Source organism: Ursus maritimus, unplaced genomic scaffold (genome assembly GCF_017311325.1).
Source record: "Ursus maritimus isolate PB19 unplaced genomic scaffold, ASM1731132v1 scaffold_29, whole genome shotgun sequence".
Taxonomy (NCBI): domain Eukaryota; kingdom Metazoa; phylum Chordata; class Mammalia; order Carnivora; family Ursidae; genus Ursus; species Ursus maritimus.
In genome coordinates, this window is record NW_024425452.1 from 22,369,684 (window position 1) to 22,390,120 (window position 20,437).

At 36.6% G+C, this 20,437-nt stretch overlaps 1 protein-coding gene and 1 long non-coding RNA gene across 3 annotated transcripts in view; one reads left to right on the forward strand and one right to left on the reverse strand.

Annotated features, from left to right (window-relative positions):
* Positions 1-20,437, forward strand: part of ADGRB3 (adhesion G protein-coupled receptor B3) — a 697,706-nt gene that overhangs the window by 672,348 nt on the left and 4,921 nt on the right. The window contains exons 28-29 of the mRNA XM_040643606.1: positions 1,769-1,804; positions 16,126-16,230. Coding sequence (XP_040499540.1) covers positions 1,769-1,804; positions 16,126-16,230 — 141 coding nt within the window. The remainder of the gene's footprint in view (positions 1-1,768; positions 1,805-16,125; positions 16,231-20,437) is intronic.
* The window catches only part of LOC103657379, an 84,641-nt gene continuing 68,910 nt past the window's right edge, over positions 4,707-20,437 (reverse strand). The window contains exons 3-7 of one of the 2 annotated variants that reach the window (XR_566815.2): positions 11,116-11,229; positions 10,615-10,907; positions 8,679-8,801; positions 6,126-6,222; positions 4,707-5,292 (exon numbers count right to left, since the gene is read on the reverse strand). This is a non-coding gene — a long non-coding RNA (uncharacterized LOC103657379). The remainder of the gene's footprint in view (positions 5,293-6,125; positions 6,223-8,678; positions 8,802-10,614; positions 10,908-11,115; positions 11,230-20,437) is intronic. The other variant, XR_005838345.1, reaches the window with a different exon arrangement.

The following is a 20,437-nucleotide window of genomic DNA, read 5'->3' on the forward strand; positions in this document are numbered from 1 at the left end:
CAAAGCTCATGATTAATGCTCTATGATAATTGCCTAACACTGTTCCCATGCTTGCATTTTGCTGTATTAAGGAAAGAATTTTGGTTAGCATATACTTACAAAACTGCCCTGCTGAATCACAGTGCCAAGAAGGCAACGCATTCAAGAGCAGAATGGAAACACTGACATTCAGTGCAGCATATCGCAGCCAAGTGTGATGTGCCACACTGGAGCCTGATTTTTATACAGCACAGTTAGGTAACAGTGGTGGCGGGAGATGGCAAAGGAGGCCCGGGTTAAATGCCTTCCTACACCCTTTTCTCCTTCCAGGATGTCACCAGGGCTAGGCCAATGTGATGCCCAAGATAAGGACCAAAATGACATCAATGTGCTATTTCCACTTAATAAAGCAATCTCCTCAGTGCTCTCCTTGATCATACTTGAAGACTGGATTCTGTAATCCAGCTCCACCAAAATCAAATAATTTCAGAACTTTTAGACTTTTTTTTTTTTTTAACGAAAATCTTTCTTTTAATATATCCCCTCCTGTCTGGTGAAGCATGCTTTGGGGATGTGGTCACATAGGGAGACTCTGCTTCTACAGTGACATTGTAACTCCAGCCGCAAAAATGTCAACAGGTTTTTCAATGAACTACGTTAGTACCTGTCTGTCTCTACTATTTAGCAGTTACAAGAATCAACTATCATGGGGAGGATTCCCTGATAGGTTTTTGAACTTAAGGTAGGTATTGGGATAGCAGAAGAGAAAGGGAAAAAAAAAAAAAGTTTGTTAAAGGTTTACATGATATTCAACTGCCTAAATATTACTTGTTTTTAATATTTATTTTTTGTTTCACCCCCACTTCCTACAAAAAAAATATAAATTAAAAAAAAACACCTCACATTGGAAACTTGCCTTTGTTCTCTAAAAATTTGGAGGACCCTTTCTACATTTACCAGATCTCCTGTATCAAATCCCTCTGAGCACATGCTAAATGTACCTTTCCTACACTAATATTCATAGTCACGTTAATTTCATTTAAGTAATATTTGCTGATTTTATCAGGCTTATCACCTAATTATTTTATTGATACATATTGATCAATAACTAGAATCAGGAGCTGTTTAGCAGAGTCGGAGCCATGGAGGAACACCAAGATATTGACATCTACATAGATGTGTGGGTAGGGGTGTAGACTTTTTTTTTTTTTTTACTAAATTAGAATAAATACTTCTGTTTCTAAGAACTAGCAATTAGGACTGTCATGGAGAATTATCAAATACTAAAAAACCTGTGGTTGAGACATACAGAACTTTAGGATTCAGACAGAGGGCCAGAGAGATTTTGGTAGAAATGATGCCTGGAGATAGGCTGGTGGGAAGTCTTGAGATGACTCAATGATTTTTTTTCCTATATAGCTTTTAATCCTTTGTGTCTCTAAAGTAAAAAATATAGCTTTGCTATAATAGACGTAAAGGCTCCTTCAAGATTGAAATTTTTGTGTGAATTTATATTAAAAAATTCATACTGAAGAATGAGTTAAGAGGTCAAGATGAGAAATACTCTGTATTTTTATATTCTTCAATTTTAAAGGAAGTTCAAAGTAAGAATGAAATAATATGGATGAAAGAGTTTGAAATCGTAAAAATTTCAACATATTCCTCTGTGAAGGAAATACTTGTAATACAAAGATGCAGGACATTTTATTGAAAATAATAATTTTCATTTTATTTGAATGACTAAACATAACTTTATATTGGTTTTTCTTCTTTTTAAAAAATCTAACAGAGAAGAAAATCACGATATTCAGACCTTGACTTTGAGGTAAGTTTCTATGGATTTTTAAAATAATTTTAATTGCTTAAATTCGAGATTGACATACAATTACTTAGACATATTAGTCCGCAGTATGTAGGAGCTCTACTTTTTAAAAATGAAATGAGAAGTCAAACATTTTTAATTAGAATTCATACTGTAAAACTACTTGTAGAAAATTATTTTAACTTCTAATTGATTTAGATGTATGCTAAACAGATATTCCAAACAAAAAATCCACTTTACTAAGACAAATGAGCAGTTTACGGTGAGGATTGAAATTGATCGGTTCAGTTTGTTGTGAGGTAAGAATGTTGGTTTCTTCATTTCTCATATTTATAACAATTATATTGGTTTTACATCAGTAACTACCTGAAAAAAGAGCCTCTGAGAATGCTTTGGCTGGTTAGCTAGGTTTTTTCTGGAATTGCCTTGTGTACTGATTCCTATTATTTAGGTTCTCTGTGATACATTCCAGATTCTTTTTTCCAATAGCAAGGGTTGGTTCAGTGTGTTCCTGTGTTCAGTAAATGCCTTTTCACAGATATAAACAAGATGAAGATGTTCATTTTCCAATTTGCATTGAATTTATACTGATGTAATATCGATGCTAGAAATTACTGAAATCATACCATTTGAGCAGCTTATGCTAAGCACAAAATTAATGATGTTTAAGCGTCACATAAAAGGCACTTATGCATCTTGGTAATTGGATATGATTCACAGCCTGCTGACATAATTGGATATAATACATTATAAATTTCTCTAGCATATTTGTACTGTTTTGATGCTTACATAGAACTCGATAATCTTGGTTGATATTCCTAAAATTATGGAACCCTTCTAGAATATGGAAACTCCTAAATCAATCATCGTAATTATGTAGATGAATGTTGTAGCTCGGCAAAATACATCAGGTATCAAAAGTGAGACTTAACCGTTTTTCTCTTTTTATTTACTGCATTGGTGAACAAGCTCTGGTTTTACCCTAAAGAGAATTGGCCTTTCTTAGTGAAATTTCAGACCACCAGAAACAAAGTAGTTATAAAGAACCTGACCTCGATGATTATGTGGCAAAATTTCCTACTGATGCATCTCAGTTGTAGCGGCCTGGCATAGGATAAAAACGTCATTCTAGCCTCTTAAGTTTTAGGGTACGAAGAAAAAACATTCAGCAATTTTTTTTTTTTTTTTTTTTTTTTCTTATTTTTTTTTTTTTTTTTTTTTACTTTTTACTGCCTTTTAAGGGACAAATTTTTTTCTGTTCTTTAGGTCACCCAAAATAGAGGATCATTGTGTATATATTTTTTGTCCTGAAAGCAATAAGTTGTCTTAGTACAAAGGAAAGGAGGCAGGAATTAATCCATGAGGCATCAGTGACAAAATATAGTAAAAACCTAGATCTAAAAGTAAGCCTCAATGCAACCAACCAAAGCCATGTAATCATAAGCTCTGAAAAGAAATCTAATCATATAGGGTCACTTGGAGCATTAGAAAAACTGTTCCTTTTTCATATATTCTCTATGGCAATTCGTCACAGATTCCTTAAGCAGATGCTTAAGTATTTCCTGCTGCTTAGTATCCCAACATATAACCATGGTCTTATCAAACTATTAATAGGAAGATTTTGCAACACAGCAACCCTGGCTAGTTAGCCCTTTAATTACTATAGTTATCTCACGATTGCTAGAAGTGTAAAATCGGGCGCGGGGGGACACTTTGAGATACATTTTCTTTCCCAACTGTTTAGTCCCACTCCCCTTACTCTGAGTGCAACTGTAGGTATGCGGCAAATATCTCATAGATGGTGTTCAGAAAAATTACTGCCAGCTTTACATGCGGATACATTTTAATACGATATGTTTGTACTTTGTGGATGGTCCTTGATGAAGAGCCAGAGTTGCCTCCCTCCGCTTTAAATCGGGCTGGATAAATTTTGTTTCTGTCAAGCTACTTGCTAGTCCCCCAGGTCCCACCCCATCAGCTTTACCACACAGGGGCCAGTGTAGGCATTTTGCCATTGACCAGCAGATTTGTCTCCTGGGCTCCTGAAGGTATCTTCCCTTTAGGCCATATACACTCCCCAAAGTCTGTACACAAGAACAGTATTCTCTCAACTCATATATCCATAAAACATTGGCCAGTAAATGGGGGAACGTCCTTTCATGTTGCCAATCTCCAAGAAAATACTGCGTTTTTAGGAATAAATAGAGCAATATGTTGACTAGTCAAAGTAATGTAACATCAGTTCTTACTTTCAGGAAAGTATACAGAAAATACTGTAGTGATATCCCTTTATTCTGTGACCAAACTCCTTACTGGATTTGCATTCTCAGCTCCAAGCAGAGCTCTAGTATATAGTGTCAACCTCAAAAACTGAACAAATGAAAAAAAGTTTATCAAGTAGCAAATGAGTTTATTTGGAAATTGCAATTCAGGACATGCAAGCCTAGAAAGGAAAAGAGGAAGTTGGGAGGTACTATTCTAAACATTCCTAAAAGCACTGTCGATCAAGAGTCAGGTTTTCTGCATTTAGTGATTTTGTCAACACCTTGATGCCAGGAATGACGACCTTTCCTGGTTGTCATGTCCCACTGTGGAAGGAAAGAGCATGGTTTTGGAAGCCATTTAAGGCCACATTTGAGTAACAAAGGATAGAAAGGAGAACTCTCAGGCATTTCCCTCTTAGAGACTGTATCTTATCAAGGCTGTGAGCATTAGAGATCATCTTGAAATGTTGAGCCAGCATCACCCTACTGATGATAGGTTATTTCTGCAAAGGTTCAACAGGCAACAGGCACAAAATTTTTAAACGATTATATAACACAAAAAGAGAAGCAGAATAGTTTGTGGGGGTACCCAGGTGGCTCAGTTGGTTAAGTGTCCCACTCTTGATTTTGGCTCAGATCAGGTTATGATCTCAGGGTTGTGAGAATGAGCCCCACATCAGGCTCCATGCTCAGTATGGAGTTAGCTTGTCCCTCTCCCTCCTCCTGCTTATGCACTCTCTCTCAAATAAGTAAATAAAATCTTTTAGTTTGTAGAAGGTCCTACATGAGGAACTCAAACCTGAAAGTAACCAGCTAAACAGATCAGATGTCAGGAATCAGGTTTTCTCTTAGCCTGGGGAAAAAATGTTCTAAATTCCAGGGTTTATTCCCCTTAGGAACAGCCTGGGAGATATAGGTGATGGCTTTATTTTTCCAGGCCAATGCCAAGGTAAAGGAAAGAAGGGGAAAAGACAGACTTTTGTGTTTAAAGTATGAAGTCTTGATGTGGTGTCTTGAGTGGAAGCAGTCCCCCTTGATGTCCACTACTACTCTTCCACTTGATTGAAAAATCTCCAGGGTTTGTAGAAGACCAGATGTCAGGTGCAGCCATCTGTAGCTGTGGGGTGTATGTTCAGGATTCAAACCCCTGAAGTCTGGCTGGCATCTGGGTAATGAGGAGGACCTGCTATAGTTCCCTTTCAAGGAGGTTCAGGAGCAGTCTTTGTTCTACATCAGAAGCATGGGGAAAAAATGGAAACATTAGTTTGGAGGGTGATGGGTAGATATTTGAGAAAACCAGAAGAATTTCGGATCTAGTACAGTTTAATAACAGGATTAGACTCTAATATAGACAAAGGTGCAAACATAATTTTTCTCTCTATACTTACCCTGATTTACCAAAGATAATCACAGTAAAACTACTTTGCGTGCATTAAACTTGGCCTGACTATATTTATACAAGTGTAGCAAGAATAGAGGTTGACCATATAAGCTCTTTTTAAGACCGCTTTGCTGGAACCTTGTAAGCAAGGTGCCAAGTCGATTTTTCTGAGGAGCTTTATTGGTTCCATAAAGTAGCCTTAGTTCCTTAAAAACTGTCCTGTCAAATCTAAGTCTATACACATCTCTCTCAAAATAATCCAGGGCCTTGATAAAGTAGCCAGTATTTCTAATTGTTATTACAAGGAGAACAGATTCTCATTGAACTTAGGGAAATAACTAACTATATTGCCATGTGAAAAAGCACCCAAGAGTTGCGAAATTCTGGAGGGATCAGGTAGGGAGAAAAAGTAAATACTTCATCTTTGTTTACAAAGTTATATTTTACCAAATTGGTGTATGTCATAGATAGCTCTAAAGAAAGGAGAAAAAGGGGTCCTTTTAATGTAGTAAGTAAAACATTAAAGGACCAGTAATGTTTGAAAAGTAGAAGTCACAAAATGGTAATCATCTTCCTGCATTCATTCAATACCATGTTATTCTTATTCTGCTTGAATCTAGTTTTTACATTAGTTCTGGAAATTTTTACCCAAATTTATGATCTCAAAGTTATCAGAAACCTGCACTTTTCCTGAGCTCTTTCCGCGAATCTCTTTGAAGACCAGTCACTTCTGTAGGTACACTTCTTTAAAAGCATCAGAGTAAAACCACAACTCCCTGTAAATGACAGAAGATTTAAAATGGCCATTATTAAAGTTCATTATAATGGAGTTGACAAGAAAATTTGGTTTTCCGTATATTTTAAGATTGGAACTGGAATTATGGCCAATAACATTATACCAAGACATCAGATTTCCAGGAATTTCATATAATTTCTAAAATATTTGTATTAATAACATTCACCTGCATAACCTAACCTAAGATGGTTTATCATCACTTATTAGAAAATGCTTCTCATGTAATTTAACATATCAAATAATCCTAAAGGGCTTAATATCTCTCTTTTTGTAAGGAGAAAGAACAAATCAATTATGTTGTAGGGACTTCTTGGAAAACTCAAAGTTAGTTCAAGACTATTTAGAATTGGATCTGAGGAGATTTGTCAAAAATATCAAAAGGTTTTAAAACAATTGGTCAAATAGGATTGATGAAATAATAGTTATCGATTTAACCATGGTAACTAACAATGGTTGCCTGTTAAAAGGCAAATACAGAAAGTCTCATAGTTCTGCTTACATAATCAAAGACCTGATAAAGACAGCAAATACAGAAAATTATTTTAACAAAACATAGAATCCTTTTTTTAAGCCAGATTACATTAAAAGATAGAGAACTTTTTACCATCTGTTATCAAAAGCAGACCAATAGTCCAAGAAAAATTTTGTCCATTTACCAAATAATTAAGGTTTAATTTACTATTAATATTAAAGCTTATTTTTTAAACCCTGATTACAAATTTTATCTAGCTTGGTCATACATGAGAATTTTTCCCAAGGTTCCTTCTTCACAGACCCTCTACAGCTTTCTATGTCCATCTTAGACTGTCCTTTCTGTTTCCCTCAACAGAAACGTATCTCCATACCTCCTACTTTTTGTCCTCATACCTTTTCTAACCAAAAAACATACCCTGCTTTCCTTGTATACAGTTGTTTCCCTTATTATTTCTACTAGCTTTAATTACATTTGTTAACACTTAGAAATTTTAATTAGAATTCTTAACCCTTAGAAACCTTAATTTTTAGTGAAAATTAAGCAATTATGAACTGTCTTTTACATTAGCATTCTTTCAGGTTGACAATTTCATGAATACATTTCATAATTTTTAGTACTGTTTTTCAATGTGGTACAAAACATGTTCATTAATAGACCCAAATATCTTTTGTCTCTCTGTAAAAGAAGCCAGAAATGGATAAACCTATGTTCAGTAATCAAGGTGTCCATTTTCTACCTTATTTAGAAATGATGTAGATATTCAATGAATATCCATCATTTATTTTAACTTAGCACAACTTTAAGGTTACCAAAATGTATTAGGGAAACTAAAAAACTTTTTATCCTACTTACATTTATTTTAACAATTATGTTTAGATTACACACAGAAACTTAATATTAGACAGCTAGCCATCAGCCCAAGCTATTTTCTTGCTCACAGATTTTGTGAAAGAAATAACATGAACTTACTGCACTTTAATAAGCCTCACTACAACAAAAGTTTTATATTTAATGCTGAGAACTCTAAAGACACACATTTTAATTGAACCACAACCTTAAACTATATTTAATATCAAATATTCTCCCAAATCATGTGAACTTGAAAAATATTTGGGTTAGTTTCTGTTACATTTCTGAGAACTTAATGCTTCAATTTCAAGCCAATTTAATAGGGCTTGAAATTACTTAACTTTGGTGATACCACCAGAAGTAGTAAAATAACCATATCTATAATGTACATGCATAGACATTCATAAACAGATGCAAAAAGAGGCCCTAGAAGACACTTCAAGGTTTTTTGTTCTGTTTTTTTTTTTAATTCACTAATCTCAGGAGGTAATCCCTTTATAAAAACTTTTGAAGATCTTCTCTGGGTTTAATAAATTCTTTAATTATGGTCCATAGTTTGATAGATGAGGAAGTAGGGGTACAGAGGAGGTAGGTGTGGTGCCAAAGGGAAAGGGGAAGTTGCACTGGAGACAAAGAGGAGAGGGAAGGCAAAAAGTAGCCTCAGAACCCCTTTTGTCTAGTTTGAATTGTTTGGTTAATTTAGAAACCTTATTTTGCAAAGAGGTGATTTTAGAGTCTTATATACGTTTGGAAGACTCCAGGTACCAACTATAATAGGCTCCTATTTAGTTTGTTTAATTTTAGACCTGTGGTCTTCTAATTTGGTTCTGAGAAAAACAAGTTTGGGAGGTCAAAAGCTCTCCACAAGAATTCTAAATTATTTTTGATTAACTTGGTCCATTTGATTAAGAATGTGAATGAAGAAGGAATGAACACAAAGCTGGCCAGGGTCCCAGAAGGAGGACCCTTTGTAAAGAATTTAGAGAACTGTGAATCCCATACTTTAAAACCAGAGGGTCAGCAAACAAATGAGTAGTCACCAAAAGGCTGATGCCTTCCAGAATAAAGTCAGAGAGCTCAACTAAAAGGAGGAAGCTTGACAAGAGGCTTACCATGCCAAAAGGGAAAAGATGACTCACAGAGAGTGCAAGAGGCTGAAGCGGCTACCATACACAATGCCTGGAGTTGTTCGTTCATCTGGGTTCATCACCTTCAGGTCCCACTTCTGCCACAACCTTAAAAATCAAACAACAAATATTACTGAGCAGCAAGTGAGTTTATTTGGGAATAGCAAAGGAATTGCAATTTGGCACATGCAAACTATGGCAAACAGTAAGCAAGTCCAGATAACAAGGGGACAGCATCCTTTTATAGAGGAAAGGAGGAAGTTGCAAGGGGTTTTTGTTGTGAACAAAAGTTCATTGGAGGCAAGAGAGTTTGAAGTGGTAACACCTTCTTATTGACTGCAAGTGCAGGCCTCTTACTATTGCCAGGCTGAGAGAAAACTTTATGCAGATTGTGATGAGTGGAAGTGCATGAGAGCTCTCCCTTCATGGAGTCCTCCATTTTGAATGAGGATTCCTTTATTCATTTTCACAATAGTAGGCATTCAATAAATTACAATGTAAAGAATGATTTAAAATTGAAATTAGTCCAGTTTGCTTTAATAAAAAGTTATCAAACGGTATATCTGAGTTGGGGCAAAGACCAGTATTGAAAATGGACTAGGGAGTTAACACCTCAATGACGGCCACATTGGACTTCAAAGATATTTACATGCTATGCAACTCAAGGAGATGAACAGCAGCTAGAAATTCCAGGAGGAGGAAAAGGTATGGAGGTTGGCTAAGGTGTGGCATGCTCAAGAAACCAGAAGCAAATTAAAATTCACTGAACTGTGAAGTCTATAGATAAAAAGAGGAAGTAATTTAGAAACCATATAGTGAAGAACGTACACCCCAAGGGAGGAATTTTTACCTAATTTGTTATGAAAAGCTGCTAAAACGTTCTGTTCTATTATGTTCTGTTGGGTTTATAGTGATGAATGCTTTGCTCTGATCTGGAATTTAGAAACATGACTGGGGCAGTAATAGGAAGGAAAGACTGGAGTAGGGTAAATGAAGTTGAAATACAAATCTGGAAGTGACTAGCCCAGGAAAGAAAAATGGAAGTGGTCGGAAAGGAAAGGAATGAAGGGACATGGCAGAGTCAAGATCTATGGAGTTTGGTCCATAACTGAACATAGGGGAGCAGAGAAAAAGAGGACCCTACAAGTCTGAGCCTGGATTTCTAGTAGTATCATAGGCAGAACTAGGAAAATCAAGCAGACATGGAGTTAGGCCAAGTTGCATTTTAATATTTGGGGGATTAAGGTGCCTTAATAGGATGTTAAATCAGAAATATGAGGTAGGTAGGTTAAATTCTCTCTCTTGGATTGAGGACAAATATCAAGGAATTCTTAGGAATGCAGTTCCAAACATCTCAAATTGCAATAGACAATATTATCCACTCCATGTTTTTTGAAGATAAAAACATGGAGATAAACCTTGTCACATTCTTCCATGGAACCATGGGACCTCTTTAAAACACCTTAGAATGTTCCTTTGAAGTTCCTAATGAACCCCATTCTTCCAGTAAACCCATGCTTTTCAAACTGGGGAGAGGTGACGGTGAGCAGGGAGCACAAGAAGGCATCAGTCCAGGATAAACATGCCCATCTTTGTGGGGACTTGAATTTTTAGCAGATTTTGGGGAAGATAAAATATTTTGTTACGAACACAGCTAAGCTATGGCATCGAAGGTAAGATTTATATTACTTTCTAAATATAAAGCATACAATTTCAAAGAAATGTCGCTCTCTGCTTTGTCCCCGATCTCCTGCAGTAAGTGCACTCTGTTAAGCAATCAGCACACTTGGAGAGGAAACATTCGAGCAATCCAGTCCTATGCTACATCCATCTTTTCTATAATGCTAAATTAAACTATTGCAAATATTTGCAGCCAAATATAACCTTGGGTGACAGTGACAAAATAAAAAATAATACATACCTTATTCAGTTTTTTTTAGATCCTTTGTCTAAGCCCTGGATATATATTTATTCAAATAGAAACATGCTTGAAACATAACTAGACACTAGTAATGTCAGACAGTCCGTGGGGCTGCAGGTTCTGTCTTAGGGGTACTCTGGGACTCTGGCCAGGGAAAGGTACAGAAATCATTCCCTTTTCACAATACGGCTTCAGGAATCAAGAGTAACTCCTGCAGTGTGTGTTGCTTCCTTAACATTAGTCTTCATTCACTTCCAACTAGTATTCAACAACCCACTCCGGACTGAGGACTCCTATGCAATGCAAAAAAAGAAAAATAACCGTAGGTTTATACTAGTAAATATGAACAATGAGAGCATAGTTGTCTATATTTCTAAGGCTAGAAAAGGTAATTTAGGTGGAATGGTTTCTAAATTCTATCAACATGACTTCCAGGCCCCATAATCTAAATTTTTCTAACAATTTCTCTGTTTCTAAAAGTCTACATATAGTAATGCCTACCTTATCTGTAGTTCACACTTAAATCCCAGCTCTGTGATTCACACTTCTGAATTTAGAAAAGAAAACTTCCAGGCAGTTTGTTTCAAACCCACCTGCAGGCCATTTATAAGCCACCTGTACGAAAAATAAGCGAGCACAATAGGATCAGAATAGAAGGCAGGGATCCTGTCTGGGGCCAATAAAAGAAATCTCCCCTGGAGCAGGAGGACGCCTTGAATAGGAGAGAAGGCGAGCTTTATGAGAGCCTTCCCTGCGGTAGGCGCCCTCCCTGGCCTGTGTACAGGTGCCACCTCGTTCATTCATCCCATGCACATTCATTGAGCACCTGCTACTACCAAACACTGTGCTAGATACCAAGGATACAAAGTCACTGTCCACAAGGTGTTCAGAGACAAGATATGGAGACCAGCCCTTCAAAAGATAACTGCAGTACTATGGGACAGTTGCAGGGTGACCAATATCCAGTTTACCGGCTTGCTACAGAAGGCACCTAACCCACCCTTGTTTCTTTCGCCTGCTTTTCCATCTGAATAGGGCATAATCACAAGCTTGACTAATCTAAAGGAGGGTGCTCCCTGAATATGGGATGGATCTAAGATAGCAGCAGGCAGAGAGAGTTGACTTTGGATTCAGAATGCGCTCCAGCTGTCTCACCACGGATGGGAGCTTGGGAGCTTTACTTCGCCTCCTGAGCTTCAGTCTCCTAATCAGCAAAGTGACACAATCACTCCTACCTCCCTGGGTTATTGTGAGGATGGAGAAAGACGATAATGCCCAGCATTTCTGAAGTGCCTCTTACCTGTGTCCTCCAGCGATAAGTGACGTGTGTCCCTTTATCAGTCTTCAGAACAACCGTGAAGGTCACTCCGACTCCCAAAACTGGGAGCTTTAGCTACGGGGAGATTACATTTGGTGCCTCTGACCACACAATTTGAAAGTGGTGGAACAGATCTAAATCCAAGTTTGTCCAGGCCGAAGCTGTTAGATGCATACAGGTGGTTCACATCCTGATTTGTTCTCATGTATCTGAAACTCCATGAAAATACTATACAGCCTATCCCTTTTTCTCTTGTATCAACAATTAAAAGACTGCAAAGACAGCCTCCCTTGAGTTACAATATATAAAATGACAGATGAGAGTATGAAATAAGCTATTTCAGGAGATATTTTTGTGCAGTTAGGTTGCTGATCCTCTCAGGATGGGGGTTCATACGCAGCTTCAAAGAGTGATGTCATAATAACCCGAGTGGAAGGGAACATTACCAAGCATTCCTCTTTATTGCAAAAGATGCCTATGTTATTTGACAGGAGTTATAACTCAAGCAACCTGAATTTTATATATAGTGTCAATTAGAATATATGTTTATTTAAAAAGAAAATGTACATAAGTTAAAGTTTTATCATCTTCACAAGGCTTTAGAAAATTGAGTTTTTCACAGAAGTCAATTTCTTTGGGACACAGGATGTTTCAGTCACAAAAGAAAGAAAAAGGTAAACGGATAAAATCCTAAGGTGAGTAAAATCCAAAAAGAGCCATTAAAATGGGCCAGTAAGATTTATAATAAGCACAAAAACTTCTAATTAGGTGGTTAAGACAATCAAAGACATGAGTGCTGCAAATAAATATTCAGACAAATAAAAAGATAAAGGGAAACCCTTATTATTTGTGAAAACTAAAACTACAGCTACGTTTTTATCCCAAAACTAAAACTACAGCTACGTTTTTATCCCAAAACATTGCCAGATTGGAAACTGTCCAGTATTTACTGTGACGCCAGCTTCCATGTCAATGGAGGCTTCCCCGACTGAAAAAGCTGAAAGGTGTACTTAAGTCTATGAACAAGAAGGAATCATGCCTGGAAAACCAAACTGAGCCCTGACTCAGTTGAGCTCTTGCTTGGCAGCTCTAATATGGTACCTCTGCTGGAACCACCAGGCCATCATTGCTGTGGTGATTCCTGGCTGTGCCAAGGTAACAATTTCAAATTAGAATGACTCTCTGGCATGCGCATGGATTTGCAAGTTATGTTTCTAGGTGGGAAGAGCCCCAGATTTTAGCATCCACATTTTTAATTTCTTTCCACCTTGTTTGTGGCATCTGTGAGATTTAGTACTCAGAGCAGCTTTCATGAACCTATGTAGAACATTGCGAAATGTTTTTTGGTCATTTAACATTTGCATTCACCATATATATATATCTGAGTGTCTTCTAACAGTGTAGCTTTTCAAAATAAAATCCACTCAGTTCAGAATCAGGTGCTGCCTATTCAATCAGAATATGATTATAAAAACTCCAATTAATATACCCTCATTGCCGTGGGATACATTTAATACTTTGCTTCATTAAACATGCTTTGTCGAATAGAAATATTTGGTTGCATGAGACAGAGAGTGACTTTGACTACCAACCAAAAGAGAATATCCTTTGTTGGAAGGATATGGAAAAACTGACCTTTTGGCCAGTAGACAGTAGGGACCTCCACTGACATTTCCACCAGCACTGGCAGACATAACTCCCCAAGGCAAAGTCAGGACCCTGTCATAAGATGGAAGATAAATAGAGACTGCACAGACAAAATCATCACATGCCCACCTTAAAATGAGGAAGCTGTGCCAAGAACATCAACTATCTTATAAGAGAATGTGCTCCTTGTCTTTGGAAAGGAACGCTCTCACTGAGGAAAGGGCACAAGATTAAAAACTATGCCAGAAATTCTCTGATTTTAGAAAATGGAAGAGAGAGAACAAATGAGATGAGGAATAACTGATTTGAGAATTTTCAACTTCAAAATAAGTATGTGAAAATTTGGAAATCTGCCTCACTTGCATTTGTCTTAGTGAATTCCCCTCTCACTTACTCACACAGACACGCCATTTGTTTTACTTATCTCAGTCCTAAAATAATGTGTATTTGAGTTCTTATGTGATTAATGCCTATGTCCTCCATTCTACCTTGAGCTGTAAGAGGGGAGAAGCTCTACCGGATTTTGCACACCATTGTACTTCGGCATCTCGCACAATATGTGGTGCTCATGAATTATGCATTAACTGACAGGATGAAGTATCTTTAGAAATGTCAGTAGCGTGACATTAGTCCTACTGCACCCTAGCAAAAAATAACTACATGGTAAGATTGTTATAAAGAACGCTATTTGAAAGTTAGAGCCAGAGTTCATATTCTGATGACTATAGTTTTTGTGTGTGTCTTTTTCTTAAAGGTATTTCTTGTAACACAAATCAGTATTTTCATCAGTGACTTAGGCTCTGGTACTGCATGGGGATATTTGAGTCCCCAGGGATAGAATGTATTTCGTTACGTTTGCCAGCTATGCGGTCCTCAGAATCCCTCCACTGAGTTGCTTATGCAAATCCTCCCTCTCATAAATCTCCATCAGCCATTGCTAGTCAAATTATGTTTGCCTGGTGTTTCTCTGTAAATCCTGCAAATCTGTTTCCTGTACTCTCCCCAAAACTGATGGGAAGTTAATCGCTCTGTAATTGTGTGCTATGTTTCATGTCCTCATCATGAGTAATGTTGCCATGTTCTCATCCTCAACCACCTGACTCGTTAACAGCCAACTCCTAGAACTAAGAGGAGGAAAGACGAAAATAATTTGGTTAGAGCAAGACTTAAAATGTCAGAATTCTCTCATAAAAGTAGGCTAATGAAAATAGAAGAAACTAGCTAAACAAAGTATTGCCTAAACACAGATTCATTAAATATAGGAAATTAAATTTGGCATAACAGAGAATAAGGCTTTTTAAAATACATTAAAGATTTAATTTGCATTTCTCTTTTGTTTTTTTTTTTTCTCAAGGAGATCGTGTTTTATGCAAGTGTCTTTTTAGAAGAAAAGCAGGCATTATAGATCTTCCCCCAAAGGTGTATTTCTTTTCCAAAACAAATCCTTACTTTTGAAAATATTTGGTAATTAAAACAATAGGTCAAATGTTCAAATCATAGCCTAGAAATGAATATAATACACCTATGAAGCCCACATGAGCAAATGGTGAGTTATGAAGCACATGCTTTAACATATGTAAGATCTTGCACAAACATGGAGGCACAATCTTGGAAAATCACTGAAATACTGATTTTTAACATTTAAAAAATCAAAATTGAGGAGGGTATTTTCTCCTTTAAAATAACACTTGAACAGGGGATTTATTATCTTCTCTGTTAAACATTCTGTAATAGAAAAAGATTCCGCCCATCATACTTACCCTGAGGTCATTTTTATTTAGGACTCTATGATGAAGTTGGGAGAAAAGGATATAACCAAGGATGAAGAGTATTAATATATTTGGGGAAAAAGAGGATTAATGTGTTTGTATCAGTGATTTGAGAAGCTCATCAACCACACGATTTATGCTCTGAGCCCTAATTGTTAAGATTCTGTACCACCTCATAAATAAATATATGAAACCTATGGGTCAGATTTTCCTTTGCAAAGCTCAATCATTATTCATGGAAAGTGTAAGATTTTAGATCTCACATATATTTCAGACACTTTAGTGCTTTGAGTCAGCCTTAAATGGCAGTGCCTGGGATTTTGCTCCCCCTTTAGTACAGCCAGCTAGGATTTTAGTGTTTATGGAAATAAAACATAAAAAAAGTAATATATCCCATGACAAACATTGAGAGACTTGGGTGCTTTACAAGTCCAAATTTTTAAACATTTTTTTTATATTATAACAATTTTTGTAAAACAGCTTAAACTTTGAATGATGAAAATCTTACACAGGAATGACTGCTACATTTTTAATGCACCCACAAGAGAAAACTATTTTTTGGTAATCTCATAAGTGGAAATAAAGCCAATTCTTCACGTTCAAGAAGTGCTGACTATGAAACAAGGATTAGATGCAGCTTATTTGCATTTTTGGTATCTTTGGGGACTTCCTGGTTCCTGCCAAGCTTGATTTTCCTTATTAAAGTGAAAATATTAATCTCTTTTTAAAATGTATAAATCAAATTAGAAATGAGAGCCTTTCTATTCTCTTTTGCAGAAGGTCATGCATACAAGGAAGAGGCATATGGAACTGTTTCAGGAGCTGAATCAGAAATTTCAGACTTTGGACAGATTTCGGGATATACCAAATACAAGCAGTATGGTGAGTATGCGTTGCTTCATTGGTGCCTGGCACCCCACTAATCATGTGTCCCGTCAGCCATTATCCTTGCCCTCCAGGAGCTTTTCATTGTCTTGTGATCACAGAAGTAGCATACATAGAAAAAAACAAATAATGCTCCACAATGTATTTGGAATATACTAAGAAACAAATTAGGAATGATAGACTCTTTAAGCATCTTTATTCATGTTTTAAATGTTCTCAATTATAAGCTTTAATTATAGTTATGTATCAAAAATGTATTAGGTTCACCTGGCCCTTTTATCATTGTTAAAAGTCAATGAATTCAAATACCTAAATAGATGTCTAAATATTTTCATTTGAATGTCTGACATTTTAAGGTCATAAAATATAGTTATGTATTTCTTTATATTATGCATATTTATATTATGCATATATGCACGCACACACACACACACACTTGAATGTACACTCTGTTACCTGAAACCTAAGTGTTAGGTTTTTGTCTCCAGGAGACTCATTTGTTTTATGAGAGGAGTTTTGGGAAAGTTCAACATTGGAGCACTGGACCATTTTCTTCTCGTTCATTCACACTACTACAATCCTAGCAGAGGAATTCACGAAATGATGTTTTGCAAGCACCATGTACATGGCCCAGTCATGGCTCCAGAGAAAGCTACATAATTATTTGTGAGGGCCCTGGATCAGGAGTACAAAACTTAACCAGGATCTCTCTGATCTTGAGCAATTACCCAGCTCTGGTTTCTAAAGCTCAGTTTTTCCCAAATTGAACAAAGAAAACAGTAATTAACAAGTGCTTTCTTTGATTCTCATAACGCTTTCCAAAGCAGGTAGGGCCCATGAGAGGTTAAGCAGCTGGGGTTCAGCTGTGAGAGACATCTGCCATCTGACTCCACTGTTCCTCACTCCAAATATGGTGCTCTTGCTTTGCCTTACACCTTCGCAGCCCTTCCCCTCCTCCCAACATCTGGGGTTCTGGGGTGTGTGTGTGTGTGTGTGTGTGTGTGTGTGTGTGTGTATCACTCTAAGAGACATGGTGTTCGATCACTTTCTAACTCTAGACTGTCGTGGATATGTGTGTCGTGAGTCTAAGTCCTAGCTTCCTGATGAGTAACATGAGTTTGTCAAGGACAAGAATTCATGTGCCTTTGTTTTTCCTATATTCCTCTCAGTACTAGTACGGCGCTGGTCATGGTAATTTATCAGTACATAGCTGCTCATGATTTATAGAATGTTTCTGATAGTTCAGTCTGTGTTTGGTTAAATGAAGATTATAAGAAATACAATAGACCTTAACTCTTAATTGGTCTGTAAATAATTCATGTGTATATCAACCTATTTTCCTCCTTACAGCTAGAATCATGCATTCTTTGTTATCGTCAACACAATGCTGGGCAAATAGAAGACACTTAACATGTAGTGAGTGGCTCTTTCTTATCTACTCCTCCTAATACTGGGCCGTCAATTTTCAGCTCACCAGGCAAATGAGAATTGCACCGTTGAGATTAGACCTAAACACATTAGCTACTCATTTTGGAATACTGAAAGCTAACACTGAAATAAACTGAAGAAGCTTCATTTGTTTAAAAAAAAAAAAAAGGAAAAGGTTATGTTTATAAATCTGAAAGTCTTATGCAACAGATACAGCTGGCTGACTGCTATTATATGATTGTAATTTCCCCTTGTTGTATGGTCTGGGTATTAAATCATTAATGGCACAAATATCTGTATCTCAGTTTCCTGACAACCAAAATAGCCTACTAATTACACCACATCTCTGCAGCAGCACGCCTTTTCTAGAAAAGATTTATAAATATTTATCATTTGGGAGGTTAGGAGTGGGAAGGATAGAGTTGTCATTGCTGCTTGACTATTGTCCTAAATATCTGAGAACAGAAAAAAAAAAGTTCCTTATTCAGTTTTGATTAATAATGAACATGTGAGTGAGTTCATTATCCTTAATTCAGCCATAATTCGTGTGGCACATTGCTAATGAAAAATCGCATAATTGGATAGAGAAAGACATTTTCAAAACAAAAATCTCAAAGTCTTTTCCTTTTTTTCTGGCTACTAACTCACAACACCTGCCTAGCACTGCAAATGATGGTAATTATGTAGAATTTTGGGAATCAAAGGGAACCCAAAAGACCATTTAGTCCATTTCCCCGCTTCCAGGCAGGACAACATCTAAATCACACTATAAAGAAAAGGCAGTGTGGAAAGAATTCTCTTACTCTGAGTGTGTCTCACAAACCATTCTCCATCAAGAACCCTTTCCCCCAAGGAGCATCTCCAAATTCTTGCTCTTCTAGAATATAGAATAAACAAATTCTCTCACAGTGAAATCATATGGTGTTTGACTTATACAAATTCTCATTGCTAGGTTGGAAGAAGGAAGGAAAGAGAGAGGAGAAGAAAGGGAGAAAAAGGGAAGGAGGGACTTGTCCGGAAGTAAGAGCTAGCCTGCTCCTAGACCCATGAACTGTGGGAAGTGCTCAGGGGGCCCTGCATTCTAATATGCAGCTAATATTCCATTTCTGTGTATACAGCCTAAGACCAAATTAGCATCTTTGGAAGCTTCATGCATGTTGGCTTATATTGAGTTTATGGGGTTTTTTTATTGTGGTACAATTAACAGTATTAATTATGATTTGATATTTGTATATACTGCAGAATGATCACCCAGTTACTCTAGTTCCTCCTGTCAGCATATAAAGTTATGTAATATACAATATTGTTGACTATAATCACCATTCTGTATTTTACATCCCCATGACATATTTGTCTTAGAAGTCTGTATCTTTCAGCCTCCTTCTCCCATTTCACCTTCCCCCCAAGTCCCCTCCCTGCTGGCTACTACCAGTCTATTCTTTTCACTCCCAAGTTTTGTTTTGTTTCTTCATTTGTTTTGGTTTTTTAGATTCTACATATAAGTGAAATCATACGGTGTTTGACTTATTTCATAATAAGCGTAATAACCTCTAGTCTATACATATTGTCACAAAAAGGGCAAAATGCCATTCTTTTTTATGATTGGGTAGTATTCCATTGTATATCTATATACGACATCTTTATCTGTCCATCAATCATACACTTTGGTTGTTTCCATATCTTGGCCATGTAAATAATGCTGCAGTGAACATAGGGGTGCATATGTCTTTTCAAATCAGTATTTTAATTTTCTTTAGATAAATAGCCAGAAGTGGAATTGCTGGATCATATGGTAGTTCTGTTTTTAGTTTAGGAACCTCCATACTCTTTTCCACAGTAGCTGCACCAGTTCACATTGCCACCAACAGTGCACAAGGGTTCCTTTTCCCCCACATCCTTGCCGACACTTTTTATTTCTTGTCTTCTTGAAAATAGCCATTTTCACAGGTGTGAGATATTTCATTGTGGTTTGGTTGCCTCCTTTGTTTTAAATTTATTGACCATATATACATGGGTTTATTTCTAGGCTTTTTTTCAATTAGCCAAGGTATGGTACATCATTGATTTTTGGTAAAATGTTCAATGATTCATCAGTTAACACACAGTGCTCATCACATCACATGCCCTTAGAAAGGGTGGGGGTAACTGGGTGATGGGCTCTTTAAAATTCTGTTCCATTAGTCTGTTTTTATGCCAATACTATACTGTTTTGTTTACTGTAGCTTTGTGATATAGTTTGAAATCAGGGAGTGTGATGTCTCCAGCTTTGTTCTTCTTACTCCACATTGTTTTGACTATTTGGGATCTTTCCTGGTTCCATATAAATTTTAGACTTATTCTGTTTCTGTGAAAATTGCCATTGCTATTTTGATAGGGATTGTATCAAATCTATAGATTGCTTTGGGTAACATGACATTTGAACAATATAATTCTTCCAGCCCATGAACATGGTATATCTTTCCATTTATTTATGTCTTCTTCATTATCTCTCACCAGTTTCTTATGGTTTTCAGTGTATAAGTCTTTTACCTCATTGGTTAAATTTACTCCTAGATACTATATTCCTTTTGGTATAATTGGAAATGGAATTGTTTTCTTGATTTCTCTGAGAGTTTTTTGTTAAGTGTATAAAAACACAAAAGATTTCTGTATATTCATTTTGTATCCTGCAGTTTAATTGAATTTATTGGTTGTAACAATTTTTTGGAGGAGTCTTTAGGGTTTTTTACCCATAAAATTATGTCCTTTACAAATAGGATAGTTTTATTTTATTTTT